Source organism: Gymnoscopelus braueri (assembly GCF_963280865.1).
Source record: "Gymnoscopelus braueri genome assembly, chromosome: 4".
NCBI classification, from domain to species: Eukaryota; Metazoa; Chordata; class Actinopteri; order Myctophiformes; family Myctophidae; genus Gymnoscopelus; species Gymnoscopelus braueri.
This window is the reverse complement of record NC_137605.1, coordinates 53,774,727-53,792,179: the sequence shown is the minus strand read 5'-3', so window position 1 is coordinate 53,792,179 and position 17,453 is coordinate 53,774,727. Positions and strand designations below refer to the sequence as shown.

Genomic DNA, 17,453 nt, shown 5'->3' with positions numbered 1-17,453 from the left:
GTGGGTAGTCTTTTAGTTGATCTTGTTTTTCTCCTGTGTTTGATTAGGGTAGTGTTTCTTTTGATTTGGTATATTGTTTTGACTGTAGCCATCTCTGAAGTCACCCGAAAACCCATAAAAAGGCTGAACCTTCGTTCTTGCTGGTGGTTGTTTGGAGCTGGGAAGAGGGAGTACCATTTCAACATGTTACACCATGGTTACCCCTAGGCAGTTTCATTTTAGAATCACTGGTCCTAATGACCCAAAATATCATGAAATATTTGAGCATTCATTTACAGTAGATCCGTGGTTCTCAGACATTTTAGGTCATGTCAAGGTTTTGTGTATGGCTACAGACCCCCATCTGAAAATATTTTGTGCCAGGGACCCCCATAAAAGAAGATTTTTGTTGTAAAAATTATTGATTTATATGATTTTCCAGGATTTTTCTGAATGTTACAAAAATAGTGACTTGTTTGATTGAATACTTTATTAGTCAGAAATGTAAACGGCACGTGTACAGTAATACATAAAGCTAAAAGGACTATTCCATTGTGGTCCGTGTTCAATTCATCAACATGGCATACACAATTAACACAATATTACATATCAACGAAAACAAACACTATGTACAAATGAGACGGGGAAAATTACATTTACCTCCCCGATTGGTCCCCTGATAGGTGTTGTTTTCAGGCCATTTTTTTAAGAAACCAGTGTTACACATCTTTTAATGCATGGTGTCCACATTTGTCAGGGTATTCTTCATTTGTGAGTTTGCAGCCAAAGTATAAAATGGGGTTGAAGTGGTTCAACTGTTCCTCATTTTGCTGGGGACCCCCTGGTACCCCCCCCCAAGGACCCCTGAGGGTCCCTGGTCCCCACTTTGAGAAGCACTGATTTAGATCACACACTCAATGAGGCCCCTGTTCCACCAGGGTTGAACCGGTTCTGCTCTTTTTTCCCGCCTAATTTTGAACCAGTTCAGAGTGTTTCCACTGAAAATGAATTGGTTCAGAACCGTAAAAGTTGGCTCGGAACTGGAACCAAAAAATACTAGTTTTGGAAACCAAAGTGGCCCTGTCAATATTCTATAGGTTGTAAGATGCAGATTTGATATAAACAATAGCAAAAGCAAGCGAAACATCATTATAAAAAAATGAATGGGTCATTGACTATTGAATTTCCCGCATGAAATGGACACTTAGACAGGTCATATGTTCGACACATTGCTGGCCAGGCCTGGAATCGAAACTGAGGCAACTGTCCCCAGTTGGCTCTCTAACCATTCAGCTGTGAATGTACAATGGTTCTGCTTAAAACTGGTGGAAACGCGGGCCAGTTCACGGCCGGTTCCGTGAAAGGGGTCTGAATGGCATGGTCAGTGTGTGGAAGTTCAACTTAGACTGACATATCAAGCAGCTTCTTCTCTGCGACTGCAGAGTCCATTCTCCTATATGGCTGTGAATGCTGGAACCTGAAGCCTGCCCTACCCTACTCTAACGCTGAACCCATTTAGACCTGAGGCTGATTCTAAAAACGCCTTCTAAATCCTGACCTAAGTTTTCTGAAAAACTTCAAATATGTATTCAAAAATTACAAAAAATATATGTTGCTACTGTACATAGCAACAAGGGGTTCGCGTCTTGGGTATAGTATAGTTACAAATAGCGGTTCCCGCCCAAAATGGGTTAAACTTTTGCAGCTCGAAACCCAAAAGAGAAGTTTGAAAGTTTCTTTGGGACCCAAAACAAATAAATATATTGTGTATTGATTATTTTTCTTTTGAAAATTTCAGTATTTTTAGTTTTTTTATTTAAGTAAGAGTAATTGATAGAAAATAAGTAATTTTTGGGGTGAACTACTCCTTTAAACTACATTCTGACACAAACTGGATACAGTGTACAGTAAGTATGTTCACAAAAAAAAAAAAGTAGTGCCATTACATTAGGCATCCAGTAGGTGGAGCTCTTTGTCAACCTGAAGTGATAAACAGTTTGCAAAAATAAAGAACTACAACATTAATACACATACACCAGTAAAACAACAGTTTATGTCTGAATGTCAAAACGTTGCCTATATGAATAAATCCTGGATCAATAAAAAGAGATGAAAGAACCTGTTTTGTGTGTGTGTGTGTGTGTGTGTGTGTGTGTGTGTGTGTGTGTGTGTGTGTGTGTGTGTGTGTGTGTGTGTGTGTGTGTGTGTGTGTGTGTGTGTGTGTGTGTGTGTGTGTGTGTGCGTGCGCGCGTGTTTGAGTGAAACCACCCCCCACACACACACTGAACCATGAGTCATAGTTCCCAGCCTCTCCTCTTCCTCAATCCTCGCTCCATACCTCATACCTCTCTCTCTCTCTCTCTCTCTAATCCAAACAAACATTCCTCCTCACTCCTTCCACTCCTCTCTCTCCTCCTCTAATGATAGAACAACTCTTGTTATTTAAGCCCTATTTTTATGCTTCGTTGTACGATAGTGTTGCACGAAAACAGTCAATCTTGTAGATCTGCTATTTTCTAAATCTCCCAAACTTTTGGCCTGTAATATTATAATGAGTCTTGACCTGCCCAAAATAGGAACACGAAAGCAGTTAAGCAGTATCGTCATCACACTACAAGGAGAACTGTTGTTTTCCGAATTTCCATCAGAATGTTATACAGGCAAAGTTATTTTGCACACCTTACTGCTTACTTACACAGACAGGTGCGTAGGAGACAACATGCAACAGGAAGTATAATGTTTCAGTCAAATTCACCTTCAAAATGCCTTTAAAGAAGTATGTTTTGGTTGAGCTGACCTTCATCAGGCATCTCTTTAAAAAAGTTCAACATTTGAAACCGAAACTTTGTAATGCTTACATTTCTGTAAGTGAAGACGTGTGTGCGTACGTGCGTGTGGTCTTGTGTGTTCAGAGTGTTTAGAAACTAGCAGTGAACCACAGACTTGAGTAAATATGAGTAACAGTAATCTCCAGTAAATACGGGCCACGCCCAACAGCCCTCCTGCCACTCTGCTTAAAGGGACATTTCACCAACAAACAGCTCATTTCACTCAAATCACAGCAGTATGACGTTCAAACTTTGGTTTTATTGAAATGTCTGAATGTCTGTCTCAGGCGTAGACAAATTATTTTAGTGAATTATTTAGTTTTTAGGTGATATACCCCTTTAATCACTTTCAACCTAGCATCCCTATACTGGGTATGTCAATATAGGTGAAAATTGGCAAACAATGGCAAATATATATGGGATTTAGGCATTAAAAGCTGAACAAACCGGGCCAAAACCAAAACATGGTGAAAAGAGCCTTTAATTGATAATGTGCAACAAATCCAGCTTTAATCAGTTTGAATAAATGTTCTTTTAACATGCATAGAAAAGCAACACAACACTTAAGATATACTTCATAAATAAAAACTAAATCACGTCATCACCTCTCTCCCCATCACCAGTACAAAGTACAAACCCACCTGTACAGCATATCGATGTACTGAACATATAGAACAAGGGTGGGCAACTTTGATGATGGATCGGGCCACTATATTTCCACACTCACTCCAGAGGGCCACATTGCATACTGTCAGGCAGACACCTCTTATCTCCGTATTTTATTTTCATAAATGAATGCCATACTTCACCATTCTATGTCACAAAAGTAGCAACAATAGCAGATCTACAAGCTCAAAACACACACAACGCGTTTTGAGCTTGTAGATCTGCTATTTTTGCTATTTTTTAATTGGAATCCTGAATTCTTTTTTGCTATTTTTAAATTGGAATCCTGAAAAGTAAATGTTTTGTTTCATTTCAAATGCATTTAGTTATACTTATGTCAATCTGGGAACCCATCGCCAACTGAAAATGAAAAACAGCGCCCTCTGCTGTTTGTTCTATGTCTGTTGGCTCTGGGCGGAAGAAAACGTAACGCCAGAGCGCAAGGAAACCGGTGTTTGTTGTATGCCTTCAGCGCATCACTTCCGGTTGGTGCGACTATGTTTTCATTCCCACTAACAATATTTCTACACGGAACACTAACACCACTTCTCCCAGAGAACATGGATCGTATTGGTTATAAGCCCACTTGTTTCTATGATGAAAGAGTAAGTTAAAATGTGAATATCTTTCCGTGGTTTTGTCTGCTCCGCGGACGCTATTGTTAAATTAGTTTCGGTTTGTTTCGAGGGGGGAAGGATCGACGGACACGTGAATCCCGCCCACTACATTTGATTGGGTAAAGCGCGGCCTGCTTCCTGATCTGAAGGCACGCCCATGCGCACATGTTATGACGAACCTCCCCGACAGATTCCAACGCAGTGCAGAAGCTGTTCTTGAGAGATTATACTTATGTTAACTTTATGAACTTAAATACAAATACATTGGACATAAAAAAGACAATAGAATTTTTATACTAGTGAATAAGCTACTAATAAGCTACTGAAGTAATTAAAGCGGGTCATGTTTGCATGTTTGGAATTGGGACAGCTGAAATCAATAATATATCAGTGTTCCGATATGAACCTGCGGGCCGCATTAAGTGAAGGTGGGGGCCGCATGTGGCCCCCAGGCCGCCAGTTGCCCATGTATGATATAGAATATATAGTGGATACACAGCATGATAATGTGCTGCTAGCTCATTAGCCGCAGCACACACGCTAGGAGGCTAATGCTCGCTCATTCCTTAACATCGAACAGGAAAGCTAACGACAACCCGGGCCTGTGAGCAAGGCACTAACACTGCCACAGTTAACGGTTCTATTCCCACCATGTGTGTATGCATTAAGGTTTGTCTTTAACTGATTGTGGATCAGTCACTGGTGGTCCTTCGTTATAAACACTGAGTGTTTAAATAAATAATGTAAACAGTTTGCTTTTCTGGCCTGGAGTCAGCCTGAATATTTAAAGTCACTTCAAAGATTTAGGATCTTCAAAGACAGACTGCTCTGTGTTCCAAGGACATGGCTTATCACTAGCTTGAGGTCATTAGAGAAGTTCATTGAAAATAATCAAAACAGCACATGTATTTCCACTGGTCTTCCCTTATTCATGTTGGAAGAATATACTGTTACACAATAGACCATACTTTATATACAGTCTGTGTTTATTTTGAAGTGATATTTTTATATCAATCTTAATGAAAAGCACTTTACATTAACACTAAAACTATAACACTAAAACTATAACATTCTCTGATGTGACTTAATTAAATTTCAACTAAACTTCATGGCGAATACTATACGTTAGTGTACGATGTAGCCGTTAATGACTGTCAGTCTGTCTGTCTGTCTGTGAACACTTTAATAACATGCTCTTGTTCCGTCTGGCTTTGAAGTTAGCTAGATATTGGTTCCCTTGGTAACTGGTTAGATGTTGGTTCCCATGGTAACTGGTTGATGACGGTTTCCATGACAACTGGTTATCATCTTCATATTGTTGATAACAGTCCGGCCGTTAGATGTTCAGCTAGTAACAGTCTTACAGGAAGTGAGGTGATAGTGTTGATGTCGGTACGTAACCATGACAACAGGACTGTTTACTGTACATTCCTGGAACCATGGAGACAGCAATGTTGACATGCTTCAGTATTGTGTTAATATAATATCTGAATAAGGCGTTTACATGAACCAGATGATGTATGATTCCTATTATTATAAACAGACCAATACATAAAATATGTGAGTGAATATAATCATTCAATAAAGCCTATTTATCATTTTGTCACTATCAGATTGCTTGACAATGAAATTGATATATTTTAATCAACCATCTGCTATCTATGAGACATAAACATGAGGTAAAACTACATTATCTCTGACTCCAGGCATTCTGGCTGAGTTAAAGTTGTACAATGCAGATTCACAAATAACGATTTTTAGCAACCTCTGCTGGTCACTACCGTCACTGCATACAATTTCCGTAGTCCTCGATTACCCAGAATTCCATTTGTTTTCACCGGAAGCCGGAAGCGTTTCAAAAAGCGTTCTTTTAATTGTTTTATACTATCTGCGGATCGTTTCTCTTAGCCAGTGGAGCATTAGTTACCATGAGCTGTGCTTTCTTTTTCTGTTCTTTTTCGATCTTCCAATCCTACATTCTCTTAAAATCAGCGTGAGGTTCCTTTTTGTTATTAGCGCAGTAGTTCCTGGCCAAACAGGAAACCGTTGCGGTAGTTCCTGGCCAAACAGGAAACCAGTGCATTTCCGCCTCCGTTTTCCGGCCAGATGACGTCATTTTCCCAGGAAAGTCCCCCCCGACATCGTTCAATAGAAAATATATAAATAAAAGGCTTCCGGGGGTGAAATTCATGGAGTGGGTGTTGTGAAACTTTTGCCACTCACAAAAGATATACAATTTAACTTTAGTTTTGTTGAAAAGGTTACCTAGTATTACTTTAAATAGTTGTTTGTCTGTGTCATGCACCAAAATAGCCAATCTACAAGCTCACAACATGTTGCAGTGTGACACATTGTGAGCTTGTAGATTGGTTTAGGAGTATAAATCAAACTTAAAGGTATCATGACATTCACTTTTACACCACATTCAAAGTCTTTGTCCTGGTCCTTCAAAAGTGTACAAAAAGTTTTAAGTGAAAATTCCATTCCAGTGATCCATGGCAGGTGTTTTTCTCTCACATTTCTAAAGCCTTTTCAACTGCAATGAAAAAATAAATCTTTGCCTGCGGGTGTCGCTGGTGAGGGATTTTGCCTGTCAATCATCGCCTCTGCTCCGCCCCCCCCAAAGGAAAGGATAGGGGAGGGGAGGGGCGAGGAGGAGAGTGGGCGGGATTAATCGACTGTGACCTCACTGTCGAAGGGCCAAGCTCAGATTACTTTTCAGCCTAATTATTCAGAAAACCCCAGACCACAGAAAATCCACTGAATGTTCTAAGTTCAGTTTTTTTGGGTGTAATTGAGGTCATAAAACCCCAAATAAAACATTGAAAATAAAAAAAGTGAAAATGAATGTCATGATACCTTTAAGCTCTAAACTGAGGGACCTATTCATACATCAGCTTCATGCAAGACAGAGCCATCTCCATACTGTGAAAAAAACACTTTAATAAAACATTTGGTAGCACTTTGAAACTTTTTTTTTTTTTTGTCCAGTGGATATCGGGCACATGCCGACAGGAAATAAAAGCACTTAAATACTGAACTGGTTTGTAGAAAACAGCCACAAAAAAATTAAATAATAAAAGATACAAATAATAAAATACAGTAGCTAGATAGTCGTTTCTTTTCCTTTTTTTGGCATGCATTTACAGAAAAACCTCACAGCACATCATAACACTATCATCATACACAGTCTAATTCAGTGGTGCAAACTTAGGTCATGGGAGTTATCTATTGGGTTACGGAGTTGTGTACAGCAGGATTAGAATCGCAACATGCTGTTCAAATATCAAATGCTCACTTTCTGAGTTATTATTATTTTGCTAATAAGTGAATTTGCTGCTAATCCTACTGTATGTTGTTTACTGGTAGGTGTTACATACATTTGTATAGTATATGTACTTTTAAGGACAGGGTCTTTTTCAGTCAACCATGTTGTTTGTTTGAGTTTTTCCTCGAAATAACTCACAAAATGTTCCATCGTGACACTTAGCATAGTGGATTGGCACATTTTGCTAATCGTCTTACAACAAAGTATGTTGGGCTTAAGCAGTTAATCATGAATAAATACTACATTGGTTTGGGTGATTATAATCATGGATGGTTCATTGCAGAAAACGTTTGTGCACCTCTGGTCTAAAGAGTCGCCCACACCTAGGCTGATAACTATAAAGAGAACTATAAGGATAGTGATGTGAGCGTCCACTGATGAATGAACGATAAATGTTCAGTAAACATGCAGAATGTGACGCCCTGGAAATTCAGATGGATTTTGATTGGCAGTCAGTCTTTCTATTCATGAAATTGCTCTGAAAGTGATGATATCATTCGCCACTGTCGTAGTTCATAGTATTTCTACTAGTATCGTTCTTGGTGTGGACAGCCCTTAAAAGTCTGTGTCTTGACAAGCACCCAGAGCTCTAATTATATGAAATGATCGGACCCATGTTCTAATGTGGTCCGACCAATCAGAGCCGACTTAGTGAGCCTTCAATTCATAACGTGCAACAAATCCAAACAGTTCAAATCAGTTCTTTTAACATAGAAAAGCAACACAACTCCAAAATATTCTTCTTCAAATAAAAAACTTAAATCACTTCATCACCAGTTCAAAGCCAACTGGTTGTAAGACAGCATATCAAATCAGGCAAATAAGGCTCAAGTGCTTATCTATTATGCTGCTAAAAGTCAGAACTGAAACTGGCGTCTGACTTTGAAAACATGTACCTTTAGCTGCTTAGGTGCAATTAAATGTCTCTGTTATCAAGGTTAGATTATTGTGTGGTGTGTGTTTAATTACAGCTGTTCTGAGGTCACTGGTCCTCAATCAGTTAGTCCATCACCTCTGTAGTTTGTGACATTTTCCAATAACGATCCCCTTTAAACTGCTGCACCTGCAGAGGAGAGGAGACAACAGCAGTATTCAGCATCACCATACGTTTCCACAATAATTGTCATTCTAATGTTTTCTTGTTTCCTCATGTCACTAGTGGTGTAAAGTAACAAAGTACATTTACTTAAGTACTGTACTTAAGTACAATTTTGAGATATTTGTACTTTACTTGAGTATTTCCAATTTCCAATACTTTTACTCCACTACATCTCAGAGGCAAATATTGTACTTTTACTCCACTACAATTATTTGAAAACTTTAGTTACTAGTTACTTTGCAGATGTAAATTATGATGTTATAGAACATACATTAACCACTTTAGCCCTATTCTATACACAGGCTATTTGAAAATAGCCGATCTACAAGCTCACAACGTGTCGCATCGCGACGCGTTGTGAGCTTGTAGATCTGCTATTTTCAAAAATTTTAGTACTTTTACTTTTGGTATTTTAAGTACATTTTGATGCCAATACTTCTGTACTTTTACTCAAGTACATTTTGAATTCTGCACTTTTACTTGTAACAGAGTATTTTTATATTGCAGTATTGGTACTTTTACTTAAGTAAAGAATTTGAGTACTTTTTCCACCACTGCATGTCAGTAACGTCAGGTACAACGGACGACACACGATTACGTAACCAGGTACACAATGGTTCTCAACGTTGGGTCTGTGAAATACCAGGGGACGAAAGGGACCCTGGTACCATTCATTTTCAATGGAATCCAGCAACATGAAAGATACAAAGATTCATCTGACGTTTGTAGCTGCTACAAAAGATACAACAGCTAGCCTACAAAGATACCAAAAAGTTGACCTGGTTTCAACTTCAGATACAAAGCATGAGAGTGTACAAAAGGATTTTACGGTGTAGATTCCGGACCCAGAGATACAAAATGTGTATCAAATGGGGGTCCGTGGGCCAAATGCATATCATACTGGGGGTCCTTGAAATTAATTATAATTCAGGCCCAACACCACGGTTCAGGGTGGAAAGGGTGAGAAGGACGTGTGAGCAGGGAAAAATACACACCCGCTAGAGGGGTCCAGGCTGGTTGCTGGCTCCACTGTGTCATTATGACATCACAGACTTACTTCCTGTGCAATGTCGGTTTGGCAATCTGCCAGCAAAGCATGCTTGCCCTTGTTTGCGTAGATTATTTATCAAAATCAAATCAAATGTATTTATATAGCACAGTTAAAAACAACTCTCATTGTTCTGACGTGCTGTACAAACAAAGCAATATAAGCAGAGCAGAACAGTCAATAATAAACAACATATAGTAGACGGTCAGTAGTAAAACGTTAAAGACGACAAAGCAAACCCTTATAAGATAATACAAATTCAACTATCAAGGGGATTCAAAAGCTTGTGAATAGAAGAGTCTTGAGGATTTAAAATCTCAACGGAGGGGGCAGATCTGTCAGAGAAGGACATGTTGTTCCACAGCTTAGGGGCTGCGACAGCAAAGGCCCGGTCAGTCGGTCACCCATAAGACTTAACCGGGAAAGCATCTGTGTCATTTTAGATTTCAGCGTTGGCTATTCAAAAACAGCATTTAAAACAACATTTTAGAAAAATCTTTTAAGCGTTTGAAAAATGTTGAATAATTTCAAATCATTTTCAGATGGGGGTCCGCAGCCAAATACATCTAAATGGCACAAAAAGGTTTTAGAACTGCTGATTTAGAAGGCATTTGTCGAATCAGCCTCAGGTCTTAATGGGTTTAGTTTAGTTCTCAGGACGGCTAGGATCCCCAAGTCCCCATACAAGAATGCACCTTATATGGATGTGTTTTGAGAAAAAAAAGGTGGTAAAAATAATTGGCTACTAAAAAATTACACTAAAATTAAAAGTTTTACTTCACCTCATGATGTTTTCCATCAAGGTCAAGAAACAGTGGTTATAGTTTTACTATTCAGATCCACCCTGTGCGTCCTCTCTGATGTAGGATCGGATACTTGTACGCCTTACTATTGGTTGATGTGTAACGTGACTGACCTAGGATCAGATGTAGCAGGGATCAGTGTTTGTTTACCTGTCTGCTGGGAGCCACAGGTGACTCTGTAAGAAGTCCACAGACTGACAGACAGCAGGAATGTAGCGATGAAACCAAACACCTGCAAAACAATAGATCGCTGAATTATCTTTATTTCATTCAAAAGGACACACACTTGCATTACTATCCACGTGGAGACGTCAATAGCAGTTTTTGATTAAAAATGCTATTTTGGGCCATTTTTAAGACAAACTTGCCCTGGACTGCAAAACCCCTCCCTTGTGTGGTGTTAAGAGTACTGTACATACGGTACCAGTATGAACCAGTAAAAACCAGTATAAACCAGTGTGTTTGGTGTAATGTCAGACCCGTTGAAAAGAGAGTTACGTCACTAGCATAGACTCCCATTGTAAGAATGGAATGCGGAAATGCTCCGTCTATCTCAATGAGGAAGTTCCAATGTTTGGAACTACAGCCCATAGCTTTGCAGCGTGATCAAAGTGTGACACGACTCTCTCTTACACGGCTCTGGTGTATGTATACCAGTATAAAGCAGTGTGTTTGGTGTATGTATACCAGTATAAAGCAGTGTGTTTGGTGTATGTATACCAGTATAAAGCAGTGTGTTTGGTGTATGTATACCAGTATAAAGCAGTGTGTGCTGTACGTACCGATCCAGCCACTAATTCAGAGTAGCCTCCGCTCTTCACAGCGGCAACGATGGAAGCGATGAGGATGAGGAGGGTCCCCACAGCGTAGTGCAGGAACTCCTACACGTGACACATGACATTCATGGTTTTACTCTACATTTCAGTTGATTTTTTTTGGCATCTTCAGTTGGGTTTTTAACCTGGTTTGGGCATGTCCACCTATTTTCGGCATGTCATTATTAGGTGAACACACAAATTGGTATCCTGGCCCGAAAATGCATTTTCTGTTTATTAAAGAGCTGGAGAGACGGAGAGACCTACTGAACCAACACTCAATGATTATCATCAGAATATAGAGCTATTTAACACTTGTTTTGACCAAGAAATATATCACTTAACACCCACATAACAACACACACACACACACACACACACACACACACACACACACACACACACACACACACACACACACACACACACACACACACACACACACACACACACACACACACACACACACACACACACACACACACACACACACACACACACACACACACACACACACGAGTGGCGTTGACCAATCAGAGGTGTGATCAACTTCAGCAAACCGTAACACAAGCCTGTTCTCCTCAAACAGAGGAAGTTGAACTTCCTCGGCCACATGTATGGATGTATTACTACATGTATGTTCTTATTACACAGCTTGGTTGACTGCTGGTCGAGTGGTCAATCACAGCCTTCTGTGGTCTGTTATCAGCTCATTCACAGCACCTGTGGTATTGGACTATTTTATTTACCAGAAGCAATTAAATCCTTTTTAGGGGTGCAACAGTTAATCGAACTAAAAGATTGAATACATTTAAGAAATATATTTCAATACAAAAATACGTTTTCAGTTGCATCGCGACATCACTATTTGTGCCGATACCACTGTACAACAAAGTATAAAAAATAAGTTTTAAGATTGATGAGATTAAATGATCAGATTAAAATAAATATTAGAATAGTTTTACCTTGCTTCGTTGATATATAAAACATCAATACAATTATTTTAAAAAAACACGCTTCTTTATTATTCAATTAAATCGAAAAAGTAATCAATCACGAAGAAAATATTCAATACTTGCAGCCCTAATCCTTTTCATATCAATGAAATTATTTTGTGTCAAATTACGACCCGATATCCTAATGGTCATGGGTGCATACACCACATAAGGCACAACATGCCTTCTTCAGCGTGTCCCTGGTTCGACTCCCGGGCCGGCAGGACTGTCTGCCTTGCCTTATCTCTCTCACTGTCACTATCGAAATAAAGCAGAAACAGGTGATGCAAGACCCCGCCCGTTGCATCACCACGCTGAGGTTTATTTCTCAATAATGACCTCCGTCCTCCTTGTCAGAGTTGATTTTGACAGCAAAGTTTGGTTTAGCTTTAGTTATGGTCTTTTGAATAGTTTTAGTCTAGTTTCAGTTGACTTTTAGTCTAGTGTCAGTTGACTAAATATCATAAGGTTTTAGTCAACTAAATCTACAGTTGATAGTAGTCAACTGTAGATTTAGTAGCAGAGCAGTAGTTGATTAGTCGTCAAAAATGTATTTCGGCGGGCCGTTTGGCGTCATAATGCCGGATTTATTTATACCGAAAATAGCCGGCGCTACAACACGTTGTGAGCTTGTAGATCTGCTATTTTCAGAGCACAACACCCACGTGCAACCAAGCAGAAAATGACTTGTCTTAGTTCTCTCTTCTCCACTAGTCCCTCCCTAACATTTTAGTCTAGTTTTTATTTATCGATTTAGTCACAGTTTTAGTCATCATACCTTAGTTTATTTTTGTTTCATGAGTGAAAAAAGGTAGAAGAACATTTTTCATCATAGTTTTAGTCTGCTCCCTGTTCATTATTTGGGGCAGCCGTACCTGAGTGGGTAGAGGCCGTCTGGTAATCAGAAGGAAACCGGCAAAAGTTCCCTCTGCTGCACCCACCTACATGTCAAAGTGTCCCTGAGCAAGAAAGACACTTAACCCCCACGCTGGGCAAGACCTAGCTGGTTCAGTGTCTAAACGGAAGTACCGGAATTTGGCGGAAGTACCGCCCAATGAAATGGCGTTGCCGTTGACACTTTACTAATCTGTTTACATTCTCCATGAATGAAACGAGTGTTGTGATTGGTCGAAAAAGATAGTTTCAGGGGGAAATACATATGACGGAAGTCCCACCCCTATAGACACTCTCTGCATTAGGTCGTGACCAGGCTTTTCTCCTCGGAGATGAGTAAAGGCTGGCAACGAGGCTACTTAACCCCTAACTGCCCCGCACCGAGCGCTCACCTGGGAGCAAGCCACCCATCTGCAGGATGAAATGTTGTATTTGTTGTCTATCACGAGGGAATAACATTTCAGCATTCTCCAAAATCTCAAATTTGAAGCAAATGGTTGTCAAAAATGCATTTTGTTAATCTGAACACTTTCATCTGTAAGACAGTAGTATGTCAAGTAGACTTGAAAAAGCTCAGAGTCAGAGAGAGAAAAGTCTGGCTGATGTTTGTATTTAGGAATTCAGAAAACTTTAAGACTTTTACTCAAATGGTATTCTAATAGGTGACTTTCTCTTTCAGTGATTTTCTAGTGAGATATGTGTATGTGGCTTGTGTGAAGTGTGGTTTTCAGGTACATGTTCCACCACTGGTTGCAGTTGATGCATACCAGCAGCAACAGGGGGATTCCCCTGAGGAAGACGGCTGGTGCCTGTATGGTTTGCCAATATTGAACCACCAAGATATAAGCTTTAAATATAGACTTCTGGAGATAGAGAGAGTGCCTCAGTAATTTAGCAACTGTCAACCTGGTGTCCCTATTTCGGGGCGTGTCATTAGGTGAAAAATTATAATAATAATAATAAATAAAAAATTTGGAGAACAGCGAAAAAAGCCGATCTACAAGCTCACAAAGCGTTGTGATGTGAAATGATGTGTAAGCAACATAGCTGAGGCTAATAAAAATCACTAATGGGTGTGTTAGATTTAGGCGTGTCCATGTGCAATGACAATACTGTTAGCTACTGTCTGTCTATGCTTGCACATTGGCACTCCCATGGCTCTGGGCACATCTAAAACGAACACGCCTATTATTTTGATTATCTCCAAGCAGCTGAGTTGCTTACTAGCCTGCCATGTTTTTAATCTGCTGTAGTTTTTACTCTGGAACTGGAAAACAAACGACAAAAATCAGCCTAGGGGGCTCATACCCCTTTAAATAAGTGGTTAAACACTACTTTCATTCTTTCATGGACATCTATTATTTTTCAAAACAAGGCAGCATTCTTTTTGTCTCTACGGTTCTTAGAATTTTGAGATCAGCCTTCGGATGTCTTACACACACGCATGCATGCACATGCACACACACATGCACACACAAAATCCTCATTCATTTGTAACTCTGAGAGTGAACAAATGAATGAGACTAACAAATGCACATTGGTTGGCTTTTCAAAAATAGCAGATATACAAGCTCATAGCACGTCACCGCGCAATGAGCTTGTAGATCTGCTATTTTTGAAAGATCATGAACATTTTTGCAAATCTTTGAATTTATATATTTTTCAAAGCGAACATTTTTAACTCAAATCTTTGCTTCTGGGGGTCCCTGTAGCAAAATATTTTGAGATGGGGGTCCGCGGCCAAATACATATAATTTTGGGGGTCCTTGACATGAACAGTTTTTGAAAATCACTGATATAGTTAGGATTTAGAAGCCGTAGAATCGGCCTCAGGTCTTAAAGGGTTAACACACACACACCAGGGGTGCAATGCTCAGTGGACGGGGTTGCACGCCGTGCAACCACTTATTTGACCAGGGGGACGCGCAGGCACATGCACGGATGTGCACACGCGTGCACGCGAGGTGCACGAGCGTGCATGCAAGAATGCGTTGAGCGAGTACCTGGCTACTTAGCATAACAATAGCTCAGGTCGTCAGGTGTGTTCAACCACTCCTCACATACAATGTATAAGATTGGAGGTGTCATCTTTTTCACCCTCTGTCTGCCCCCGTATCTCCATCCCGCCCTACTCTCCTCTGTCTCACCCTGACTCACTCACCCCCCCCTCCCGAGACACACACACACACACACACACACACACACACACACACACACACACACACACACACACACACACACACACACACACACACACACACACACACACACACACACACACACACACACACACACACACACACACACACACACACACACACACCTTTCTCAGTGCGCTTGTTTTTTTTCTCCTCAAAATAAAGTAGTTCAAGTAAACAAGTTGTCTGATTATTTTAAGTTTGCTTTTGTGTGTACAACAATGTCTTTAATTGAATTAACTTAAACTAGAAAAGTAAATACAAACTAAATTAACAATGTAACTAAGACTACAATTACATTTAAAACATTGTTTGTTTGTTGTTTGGAACATTTATGCGCATGCGCGGGAGGGCGCGCACGTGCACGTGTAGTGCTCGTACGCGTGCACGTGACGTCATTAAAATAGAGTGCAACCACTTCCCAAATGAGCATAGCATCACTGACGCACACACACACACACACACACACACACACACACACACACACACACACACACACACACACACACACACACACACACACACACACACACACACACACACACACACACACACACACACACACACACACACACACACACACACACACACACACACACACACACACACACGCAATACTTACAGTGAGAGGCCAGTTGATGCAGGGTATTTTTTTCTGCAGTCTGAAGATGTACATGAGGAAGAAGATGAGGAAGGCGAACAGGAACCAGAGGGTCACCACCTCAAAGTAACGGTAGGAGTGGTAGTCGGTCCATGCTCGTGCACAGTGCACACACAGGAAGGCTATGAGGAGAGTGATCTGCACGCACACACACACACACGTTAGTCATTTAGCTGACCTTCTCATTGCAGAGCAACACCTTTATAGAACATTCTAATGCAACCAATTGTAAGGACAGAAACATGCTCAGCATAATGTATGCGCACGCACACACACGCGCGCGGGTTAATGGGCTGACAACTGACAACCAGCATGTTCAGGTTTCAGTATCCAGCATTGGCCAGGTTAATGCATGTGAGAAATAGTCTCTCTCTCTGATCAAGCTCTCTGAAATGGGCTTCCACAGAGCTATAGTTATTGTGGTAGAACAGTTAAGGATCAGATCCCCATGTCGATGTCAGACAACAGCTGCTTCATTTCCCCAAAGACATACATTAGGCTACTTGATTCTGTGTCCCGTTTAGCTGTTAAAAAATAAAAAGTGTATATATATAGCTTATATATATATATCCTATATATATATATATATAAATATTTATGAACCCACTACTTTAGTAGCTACATTGTAGATTTTGATTATACAAAACATACATTAACCACTTCAGCCCTATATACATTTCGGCCATTTGAAAATAGCCGATCTACAAGCTCATTGTGAGCTTGTAGATCTGCTATTTTCAAAAGATTGTTTTAGAAAAAAATACATACATTAGAAAACTTGTGAAATGGGGACATTCTGCATAATGAGTATGAGTACTTTATACTTTTGGTCCTTTACGTACATTTTGATACCAATACTTTTGTACTTTTACTCAATGTATACTTTTACTTGTAACAGAGTATTTCTACACCATCACTGATTTTCATCATCGCGTCCCAACTTGGGATTCCCAAGGAGAGCAGAGTAAACTGATGACCCCAGGAAGCGACGCGTGGTGAGCTTGTAGATCTGTTCTTTTTCGGCGATCGCGACAACAACCCAACCCATGCAGTTGAAACTTTTCTTTTAAACTTAACTTACTATTTGTGCGATCTTCAGTAAGCCCGGCACGGAGCGAAAGTATCCCAGGTTCAGAAAGCCTCCATCTGAGCTGCTGGTGGTGGTGGTCGTTGTCACCACGGTGTGCGACATTCTGTTACAATGTAACTATTTAACGATACAATGTATCCACAATGTATCCACATTAACAGCTACTACTAGTGGACCCGTTGTGATGATGTTTCAAACAGGGTGGAGCTCTTTTTTCTTTCTCTTTTTTTTTTCAGGAACAAGCGACCATTAACAGGGCACTCTATAGTTCCCATCGCCCGGAGGCCGTGACTTGACTGTGATTGGGTGGTTGGGGTGGTTGTCAGGGCAACTGGCAGTGTTATTTTTTTTAGCCCTACAAATAGTTTGCGTATGCAGTGGTGGGAAAAGTAAATGTATCAATACTGCAGTGTAGATATACTCTGTTACAGA

At 40.2% G+C, this 17,453-nt stretch overlaps 1 protein-coding gene across 1 annotated transcript; it reads right to left on the bottom strand.

The window, feature by feature from the left end:
* Positions 1–7,013: 7,013 nt before the first annotated feature.
* cmtm7 (CKLF-like MARVEL transmembrane domain containing 7) lies at positions 7,014–17,223 on the bottom strand. Its single transcript, XM_080426797.1, has 5 exons — positions 17,013–17,223; positions 15,893–16,069; positions 11,151–11,249; positions 10,519–10,600; positions 7,014–8,481 (listed from the first exon to the last, which is right to left on the bottom strand). The coding sequence occupies exons 1-5, from the start codon at positions 17,121–17,123 to the stop codon at positions 8,468–8,470; spliced, it is 483 nt and encodes a 160-aa protein (XP_080282923.1). The 5' UTR covers positions 17,124–17,223; the 3' UTR covers positions 7,014–8,467.
* Positions 17,224–17,453: the final 230 nt, after the last annotated feature.